The sequence below is a fragment of the Microplitis mediator genome, chromosome 4 (genome assembly GCF_029852145.1).
Source record: "Microplitis mediator isolate UGA2020A chromosome 4, iyMicMedi2.1, whole genome shotgun sequence".
Taxonomy (NCBI): Eukaryota; Metazoa; Arthropoda; class Insecta; order Hymenoptera; family Braconidae; genus Microplitis; species Microplitis mediator.
The window spans coordinates 352,128-362,529 of NC_079972.1; the positions used below are offsets into that span (position 1 = coordinate 352,128).

Sequence of the window (10,402 nt, forward strand, 5' to 3'; positions counted from 1 at the left end):
ATAATTAATTTAGTTATGATAATAATTTTATTTGTTCGTTGTCAATAATGAATACTAGCGCCATCCCTAAAAAAAATTATTCAAGTCCTTACGAAAAAAAATATCTCAGATAGTACTCATTGCTATCTTACATAGAACTCTCTACTATGATACACAGTAACCAGCAATATGTTGACATAGACGCAGGCGCTATCTGCAGATAGCAGTGGGTAATATGTTTAAAAAGTAACCTTTGCTATCTGACATACGACTGGCTGCTATGTACATAGAACTGGGCAATATGTAAGTGTGTACTATGTAGGATAGTAGTGAGCAACATCCGACATGGTGCTGACTACAATGTAGAGAGTAGCCAGTACTACGTAGATAGGACCCACTGCTATCTCAATTTTTTTTTCTACAGATGGCACTGACTACTATCTGACATGGTAGCCAGTTCTATTTATTTTTTTCCGTGTAAGTGAAATATAAAAAATTTTATTTCGAGATAAGTTGTAGGAAATAAATGCTCTACAAAAAATGTCCTCTAAAATTTTGGGATAAAGTTGATGGTTGCGTCAAAAAATTTAAAAAATGTGAAAATTGATCGTCAATCTAACTTTAACTTCGAATTACTTTTGAAGAAATAAAAATATCGAAAAATTATAAGCGACCTTTTATGTAGAGCGTAAAATTTCCCATAAGAATATGTCTTGAACATTCAAAAGTATTGATCCCACCGTGAGCTACAAAATTCCAAAGCTTAACAAATAAATGTTCCCATGTTATTTAAACGGGAAATAGAAAATTGCGATGCGGCAGTTGTTAATATTAATATTAAGAGCTCAAACTTTCACAGTATTTTATTTTCGTCATTTCCAACAATATTTTCGATATAATGAAGAAAAAAAAATTAGTCGATTTTTTTGAATCAGTCTAATCTATAATGATTAAAGTAAGTTTTAATAAAGAGAAAGTAAGGCAAAAGACCTTGTACCCGAGCAGGGAAATAACATCTGAGCACTCCGTGAATTTATAAATCTATATTTACTAGAATACAGTAAATATGATATACAAATACACGAGTGGTCGGGTATAGGGTCTCTTACCTTATGTCAAAAATAAAACAAACAATACAAAATGATTTACGTAAAAATTGAAAAAAAGCAGGGTGTGGCCCCAACTTAGATATCAAATGCATATTTATTGCCTCTGTGATGTTATTAGTTCGCCATGGTGTATTGAAAACAGATATTATATCTGCTAATGGTAACCAAAATCGTTCAAGATACCGGTGAAACAAACAGTAGTTGTCATTATCGGCTTCCAATGGCCTTTATAAATTGGTAATAATCTCCAACGCTACCGCAAATCTATTAGCTGGAACTAAAGGGAGCACCCAGATTAATTCTAGAATCCGATGTTCTGGTGCATCACGGCCATGAAGTCGTAATGAATTCCACTTTCTTGTTGCAGCCTAAAAAAATTTCATTTTTTTTTTTACACCGAATTTCTTCTAGTTTATTTGCTTAATTATACAAATAGCTTACCCTAGCGAAATGAAACCAACAGCCTCTTCGCTGAACCCATGGCATGCAAGTTTTCACTGCATTCAAAATAGCCACTTCAAAATCGGATACAATTGTTTGGAGATTTTGGTACACTGCCGGGACACGTAGCAATATTCACCTCAATATTGCTGTGTACATTTGTGTATAGTTCTGCGACTGCACAAAATATACAGAGCTGGGATTCCCTACGATCAAAAAATTTGGCGATAATTAATTACAAGGAATCCTGTGCACAATTATAAATTTATTTGAATTATCTGAAAAAAACGAAAAGTCAAAATAATTACCACATCCATTCGTCGCAATTTTATGATCAAAAGTTGGGCTGCTCGAGGCCGCTGAGGTACGCACTAGAATGAAAATATATGTTATAAGACACATGAACTGTTATGTTCAGATTATCTATTGATTAAGATTTTCGAGAAAACGATTTTGGTATTGTAAAAAAGGAAAGAAATAAACTTTCTTTGGATTTCGGTCACATATCGTTGACGTATCAATTTTTTTGGGAGAGAAACCAAGAGAATTCCGAGAGATTTTTGGAAGATGCGCACATGAACACTGGTGACTTTAAGAAACATTCGCGCACATTTCTTTTTCGTACTCAAGTGGACGAGCGGTACTACTTTTCATAATTTCATACTATGACGATGATAATAAACCAACAAACAATCGATTTGAACGTAGATCTTTACCTGAAATGTTCCGTCAACATGCCATTCGTTTACTTGACCGAGTCTCTGCAATATATCATTGTGTCCGACAATGCAGGCGATTGACCCAGCTTCACATACAAGGTTATCCTGGTAAATTTGCCTTGTGAATTCATAATTCAATAGCATTGGTCCTAATTCTTCAAAAACATGTGGCAGAGGAGGACGTAGCATACGCCGCTGGCGGTGAATAATTTGTCTTCCAGCGTGAGGTCAAATGGAATTACCAGCGATCGGAATTCTGTAGGTAGAAATTAATAAATAAATATGAGTAGTGTTATAATCTGAGCCAGATAAATTAAGCCTGAAAACTCACTTACCGCCTTATAACATTGTTCACAATTTGATTTGGTAAAAGATCACTTTCTCGTGCTTCTTGCTGTAATTCTCTAATCACAGGCCCTCGCTCTTGGATATTTGGCCTGATATGATTATGATCACCATCTTGATCGGTTCCGCCGTCTGCATTGGTCCACAACTTAACACGACAGTGGTCCACTGAGATTCGAGAAGAACAAAGGTATCTTTTCTGAACTTTGTTGCCGTACCGGGAGTCTAAATGGAAGACAAAACCATCATGAACAAGCCGGTGAGATCTTGCACGCTGCCCGACAACTACCATGACCAAAAACTAACTGATAACTATAATTAGTTGATTTAATAAATATAATAATATATACAATTATTTTCCTTTTGAAAAATTTTATCATAGATATATATTTTAAATGACACTATTATAAACTTATATACTATTAAAAAAAATTTCATTTCAAAAAAATTTAGTCCTAGTCAACAGGTTATTTTTTTGACGCAGTATAAGTCCACGATCTATTAAAGCGAAATAAAAATGACCCTCGAGTACTGAACTATTTTTTATTCTTGAGGTATATCGATAGCTGTATTAAAAAAATTAAAAATATTATGTAAATCGAAAGAATATATTATATACACATTAGTTTAGATTATTAACAAACTAGTCAATGACAATTTCATCAATAATAACTATTCTTTTTGTTTTCTTATTGTTATTGAAATAGTTAAACATTTAAATCAGTATAAATGTTGAAAAAAAAGCATTTAATACAAACAATTAATCGCAGAATACATAATGAAACTAGTGTTGCCTCTAAGTAGTAACCTGTATGCTTGAAGTGACGCTCAGTATATCAACAAGTACGGATAAGTATCATGAAATAGAATACGCAGCATAATTCGTTTTATTTATTGTTAAAATTTTAGTTAAATGAGTAATTACCAATACTTTTGTAGTTAAATTTAAATCTGCATTAAACAATATAAATGTGTCATTTTCTATAAAATTATACATTTTACTAATTCACAATTTTTGTAATTAAACTTGTTCAATCGACTTAGATATTTTTGTTTTTTAATCAACGCTACTTTTCTAATATGCATAATTATTGTTTTATTTTTTTTCCTTTTCATACAATGAACATTTGAAACAATCAAGTTTGTTTGAAACACGGTAACACGTCTACTGCTTTCCAAATATAATTGAATGCCGTGTAACGGAATCACAGAGTGAGCTATGCAGAATTAAAGCAAGCTAGAACAAAAGACGAAAAAGGAATTTTTCGCGCCTTTATGAATATCTTTCCAGAACATTCGATCAAGAAAAAAAATATTTGGCTACACATACGATTCCCACTAAGTATAATACGAAAAAAAAAAAAAATTTACAATCATCGCGGGATAAATAAGTTTGTGAAACAACTAAATAATGACTTGATATTAGTAATGCTAAATTCTTATACTCACTCTATAATTGATTACGATTTGATAAATAACGACAAAAATTTGATCATAGACTCTTATGGACTATTAACTTTAAAATGACTAACGAGAACAAAATCAATTTTAAGTTGATGTTTTTTATATATTTATATATTAAAGTACTCGGTGAATCTAATCATCGTCTTAGAGAAATGATTGAGCTAGAGTACTGTGGTCCCAGTAAGAGGATAGACGTCGGAAATTACCCCCACTACCATAGATTTATGAATTGCGCATGTATGATCTATTATTAAACAATTATGAATTGTTTGCGTATCTGGCCATTTCATCTGTGAAGATAATGTTACGTTAATTGCACACCTCAAGTGCGAAAGCGCTGAGGGTGCTTTATGATCGCTCTAATTTTAATTATCTGCACACACTTTTAATTCCTAGCTTTCATAAAACTTCTAAAAATTAAAAATTATGTGAATTCTATGTGCGGATGAGATCGTTTATATTTTTTTTACTTTCCATACGTAAAATATATACTTTGATAAATTCGGTGACTTTACACATACAGTATAAAATGATTTTATTTTTCTAAATCCAATAAAAAATGATTATAGATATTCATAAATTTAGTAAGATTGATGTTCAACTTGTTGTTATATGTCCTATCAAATTAATTATAAGTGTTCAAAAGTGAAGGTATGAGCTATTGTAATAGAGGTTTTTATTTATTTTTTTTAACAATATAAATATCTTGTCAAAATATCAGGATTTATCTGTGGTCTCTTTAGTAAGTTAGTTAGTTCTTCAATAAAGCATTGGGACAACCTAAGGGTTCTTTAGTTGATTCTGTAAATGTTATAAAAAAATCAAAATTATTATTATAAATTGTTTAAAGAAATTATATTATTCAATAAAAATATTTGATTTCAAAGAGAATAATTTTAAATTAAAATATTTTGATATTACCTCATACTTCTGCTCTTTTGATAACCTCCCTTCCGCGATAATCAACATGCGCGCTTACAGAGAACATCTTTACTATGGAGGGTTGAGGTACCTCTACCCTCCATAATCTTTACTAATACTCGAGTACAGATGTCTTGGAATGAAGTTGTCAATGAGTACACATGGAACAGATGGGAAACGACCCCCAATATTATGGAGTAAAGTAATATTTGAATATAGTAGTCGCTGAGTAAAGATGTCATTACGGCGCTTGAGTAAAGAAATTCTGAGTATAGCTGTGTTTGTGTCAACTTGTGACAACTTTTCTGTCCTCCTTCGCTGGTTTTACGGCACTGGCGTCCATCGCCTAAGTGCTCTCTACTCTTCCAGCTTTTAAATCAAAATTGTAGTGGGGTTTCAAGGCCGAAATTTATAGGGTTAAAAATAAAAATTCATTAAAATATTAAAAGTAACAAAAATCTTTCGTAACTATTAAAATATACAAATTCATAAACAATAGATATTGCTAACAATTTTTAACTTTAAGACATCATAAAATAATTTATTCATTAAAAATTATTTCTTATTGTATTATTTTATTGCAAAATTATAATTTAAATTCAATCATATGTTTTATGTATATAGATTTATTCATGATAAATACCGCCAACAAAGCAATAAGCCAGAAAAGTTTGAGTTTCAAGAGTATATGTAGAGTAATTATCTTTCTTAATATCCCATAAGAAGCCAATAACAGAATTTACTGATTGACTTGTTTTTTCTACCATTGTCACGACCACAACAATTTTGTACCTAAAACAAGTAATCTGCATTTAATTAATATATTCTTACACGGAGAGAAACTTATGGTACCCGTTCCTACTACGTTTATAAAATATCAGCCCTATAACGTAATTTTAATAATCATTTGGAATTATGGGATGTATTACTCTTACAATTCTGGAAAAAATTTGCATAGCTATGGCAACAACTCCTATGATTATGGTAATAGTCCCTATATTATGTGTGGGAATTGAATTGGTAACTGGTCATCCAAAAATACCCCATGATAATAATATCCTATAACAGAAATATCCCACACAAAAATATCCCATAAAAAAATATTATATAATAAAGAGCGCCTATGACAAAAATATCCAATGTGTAATATAACTACAATAAAAAAATCTTGTCGTGGGATATATTTGAATGAGATATTTTTGTTACGGAATACTATTGTCTTCGAACATTTTGTTATGGGTTAATGTTGCATGGGACATATGTGTTCGGGACTAGTTTTACAGGATTTCTGACCTGAAATCAATTGAATTATCATAATGATTATCATACAGTGACAGAAAAGTTATATCAACTCAAAAAATATTTTCTTCAGCCAAAAATTTATTTCTGAAAAGAGCCAATTATCTTCCTTCAAGAAATTCTTGTCTTGGTTTAGATTTTCATGGCTCCAAAGATTTTATATTTTCGATAGATAACTTTCGTGTCTTGATCTAAAACCATATTATCTTTAATCGATACTATCGATCTCTTCAAGCATGAACACTTGTCTTTAACTAAAAATCTTGTATTATTGTTTTAAAAACTTTCAATTTTTGGTTCAAGTAGTAATGACTTAATGGAAGATGTTTTCAAAGTAATGAAAAAAAAATTTGTTGCTTTTTAGAAATTCTTGTTTTAACATATCTGAAGTAAATAGATGTAAAATTTCAAACCGTCATGAATCGTTTTTAATCGTCATACTGGACCAGAAATTGCAATATTATTTTACGATTAATGAAGATTCATGACGATGAAAAATTTCAAATTTTCATTAATCGTCTTTAATCGTAAAATAATATTACAAGTTCTGGTTCAGTATGAAGATTAAAAATTTTTTTAATTCTCTTTGATCATCGACTGACGACTGATGATGATTTTAAATGATTAAAACATTTTTAATCGTCATCAATCGTATTTTCTAATCAGGGCTGTTACATACCTATCAAACTGCAATTTCATAAGTTTTTTTCTAATTTCTGCAGCTACTTGACTACATACAGCTGGAGCAGCATTAACATCGTATGTAATATCTTCAAAACGATATCCCATAACTGTTTTAACTATTTGATCCACAGGATCAACTCGGAATGGTTGATGGGCATCAAGACGAAATGAATTTTGATATTTTGGACTCTGCTAATACACAATAATACCTTAGCTCGAATAATTATTTTTTAAAATGATATATTTCTCACTTTCAGTGAATTATTTGAAATTTAGATCATGATGACTATTATTTTAATATTATTTATAATGAAGCAAACCTGATCATAATCAATGCTATTTCGTGCAGATGAGTTGAAAGTCATAGGCATCACAGAGGTATGTTTTATAAATTTTATAATAGAAAAGAATAAAGGCAGTTTTAAAATATAAATTGGTTCAATCTTAGTAATATTAATGTATTTAGATACTTGGCAACCAAGCTACGGTAGACGGATCGATTTTTGTACCGCCGTGACACCAATCACAAGCTGTTGTTGATTTTCAAAAGCGCGCGATTAGTTTAATTCTTATTTTGTGAATACGTATTTTTACATAAATGAAAAATATTGTGTATCTGTATTAAAAAAGATCCGCATTGAATTTTTGTGTTGATTATTTTGTGTTAAATCAATACATTTCACTGAGTTGCTTTAAAATTTTAAATCGATCTACTATTTAACACTTCAAAGGTTTTACCTAGTACAAAAATCCAAAGTATCTACATCAATTTTGTGTTATTCTAAAATTTACACAAAATCAATGTTGAAAATTCAATCGGTAAGTCACCTAAAAATTATTAGAAAAATGAAAGTGAAACCGACAATCTATAAATGACAACTTGACTTGAAAACTTTTACTATTATCAATATATTAAATTTACCATTTACTGCAAGCTGGAATGTTTATCATACTAATCAAAAAAATATAGTTATAATTTAGAATTATTTTAAGTAGTGACAAAATTATTTGTTCGCGGGATAAAAAGGTAATTTCGTAATTCTAAAAGAAATTAGTTGATTTACTACTTATTACAACTAATGTGAAATATTGCGTGATTTTGTTTTTTTTTTTTAATTTCGGATGTAATAAAAAAATTTTTTACAGTCAGAAAATAGTTCAATATTGAATTATTCAACATATGTTAAATAATAATTTTCATAACTTTTAATATCCTCGAAATAATATATAAATTACAAATAGTTTGTGTTAAAAAGTAAAACAAATATTGAGTGGACCTTTTAACACACAGATTATGTTGATTTTATCACAATATTTTTTACTATGAAATACATTTTTGACTATCGTAATTTATAATGAATTTTAATGTACTTTGTCTTATCTAGTTACCTCAAAAACCAATTTTTTATGTAGATTTATGGTACGTTGTCGAAGTTTTGCTCTACTTTCTTTTTTTTCCAACTATAATTAAAATATATAAATAAATTTACACTATGGAACAAAAATATCCTTAACTATAACTCAAAAAAATATGTATTCAATTTTCAGTCTCAAGTATATCTCTGATTGGGTAAGTGGTATATTTGAGACTGTTTGTACAGTGACTATTGAAGTTTCTAATTAAAGTAGACTTTTCACTGATTTATTTTAAGAGAGTCAATAAAATTTATAAAAAATACTGGCTGGACGACAGTAAATATTTGAATTTATAATTAATCTATAGTAATGATGGTATTAAAATTTAACTCACGCATTTCCAAAAACTGATAGCCATGATAAATGCGTGATTTAATCGTAACTACCAGCACTTTGAGTCACGAGCCTGTTGGGTTCTAGATTTGAACTATTGGAGAATGAAGAAAGAGGCGACGACGCAAGTGAATTATTCACCCTCGTTTATCTAAATAACGTGCATGTATTATGTTTCATAAAATGAACTGACATGCGTCAAAATTTTTTATCGTATTATTACGTGTTAGAAGTGATCCTGTCTTCCATCATCTTGGTAACATTAGATGTGAACTCGAAGTTGTTTTTTCATACAAGAAATGAAAATCGATACTATTAAAAGGAAATGAAAACAATGATACTAGTGTAAATATTTAACAGAAGAAGGCGAAAATATAGATTAGTATTTTCTCGTAACATGCATGCAATAATAATCGATTATTGTTAGGTAGTATACAATAAGTTCAGAAACATCATCTATTTTCTAACACATTTTGAGACCGCTTTACTCGCATGTTACGCCAATTCGTATCTGTCACGCCAGGAAGCGATAACTGAAAGCTTGCAATTTCTATTTATAATACTTATTTCCGTAAAATTGAATTCATAGACTACAATGTAGAATATGTTGTGAATTATGATATAGATAAAGATATCATAATACTCGTGACATTGAATCTATGTACTTACAATATTATTAATAAAACTTTCGTCAAAATATTTTTAAAAAATAGTGTATTGTGAAACATGGGATGAAACATGACGATTTCAGACGTGGGTGTAGTTTGTGGTGGCGTGAACCAAAGTCGCAACTTGATTGATTGATTACTATTACGACGCTAGCTGATGACCAATTACTTTTATATGCTTATCGCCCGACTAGAAATTTTAGTTAGGCAGTGATTAAGCCCGAATAAGGCATGCCAAATTCCAGACTTGCGCCAAATGAGGCAACCAAACTAGGTCGAAGTCCCGAAAGTAACGCAGTTGCGAGGCCCTGCCTAATTTGGCTTCCTTCTTAGGCAGCGGTTTGGAAACCATACTTGCTAGTGGTAGCATAAACCGAGCTCACGCCAAATGAGGCAACCGCATAAGACTTGCATTCTATACAAGCCCTATGCTTATACATAGAAATAGGCAATATATGGTGTAACGCGTAAAATTTGGTTAAATTAAAATTATTATCAATTAATATTAAATACGAACAAAATTTAAATATGAATCAAAATCAGTTGAAAGTCGAAATATACCAGAAAATCGGAACTTAGACGAACTAGTAATTTGTTAGCAATTATAAATTACCAAATTGACAATTTCAAATAAACAGCTACCCTTTTTTGCTCGGTTTAGCTCGCCGGAGTCCAGGGTTGAAAAGGGGTCTTTGAAATATAGACAGTTTTTTAATAAGACAATAAACCAAAACTTTATTTAAGCAAGAAAAAGAAAACCTTCCAAAAAAGAGCACAAATTTAAACAAAAATAAACTAGGATTTTATTTAAACAATTTACATTGGCTTCAAGCCCCGTTCTACTACCTCTTACAATAGTTAACATAAATAATTAACGCGGTCTACTAAATTGATTAGCCAAAGAGAGGGACGGATGTTCGGGTCTCACTGATTAGCGACACCCGGTGACATGTCGAATCACTCAATTTGATATATAACAGGGCTATTGCTGTTACTCTGGTCGTCCTTACTAAGGGCGCCACTG

The 10,402-nt window shown here is 30.6% G+C and overlaps 1 protein-coding gene across 4 annotated transcripts; it reads right to left on the reverse strand.

Moving 5' to 3' along the window:
• Nucleotides 1-828: 828 nt before the first annotated feature.
• Nucleotides 829-9,522, reverse strand: LOC130666924 (uncharacterized). Of its 4 annotated transcripts, XR_008989766.1 has the most exons (8): nucleotides 8,712-9,522; nucleotides 8,351-8,422; nucleotides 6,957-7,153; nucleotides 2,584-5,770; nucleotides 2,246-2,504; nucleotides 1,838-1,900; nucleotides 1,530-1,735; nucleotides 829-1,456 (listed from the first exon to the last, which is right to left on the reverse strand). XR_008989766.1 is itself a non-coding variant. In XM_057468251.1 (4 exons), exons 1-4 carry the CDS (start codon nucleotides 8,733-8,735, stop codon nucleotides 5,748-5,750), a joined length of 330 nt encoding a protein of 109 aa, XP_057324234.1. In that variant the 5' UTR covers nucleotides 8,736-9,522; the 3' UTR covers nucleotides 5,623-5,747. The 4 variants fall into 4 exon arrangements, 2 of the variants coding, with proteins under 2 accessions (XP_057324234.1, XP_057324235.1); XR_008989767.1 differs by lacking the exons at nucleotides 6,957-7,153; nucleotides 8,351-8,422; nucleotides 8,712-9,522 and having other exon boundaries at nucleotides 2,584-4,858; nucleotides 4,979-5,604; XM_057468251.1 differs by lacking the exons at nucleotides 829-1,456; nucleotides 1,530-1,735; nucleotides 1,838-1,900; nucleotides 2,246-2,504 and having other exon boundaries at nucleotides 5,623-5,784.
• Between the last annotated feature and the right edge of the window lie 880 nt (nucleotides 9,523-10,402).

Bases quoted from the DNA above. Each gene is read 5' to 3' on its own strand.
- LOC130666924 (XM_057468251.1), bottom strand. From the start codon at position 8,735: ATGGCTATCAGTTTTTGGAAATGC. The intron at 7,154-8,350 runs GTAACTAGATAA...ATTGTGTATTAG, and splicing joins ATAAAAAATTGGTTTTTGAG to CAGAGTCCAAAATATCAAAA. The intron at 5,785-6,956 runs GTATGTAACAGC...AATTAAATGCAG, and splicing joins ATGAAATTGCAGTTTGATAG to ATTACTTGTTTTAGGTACAA.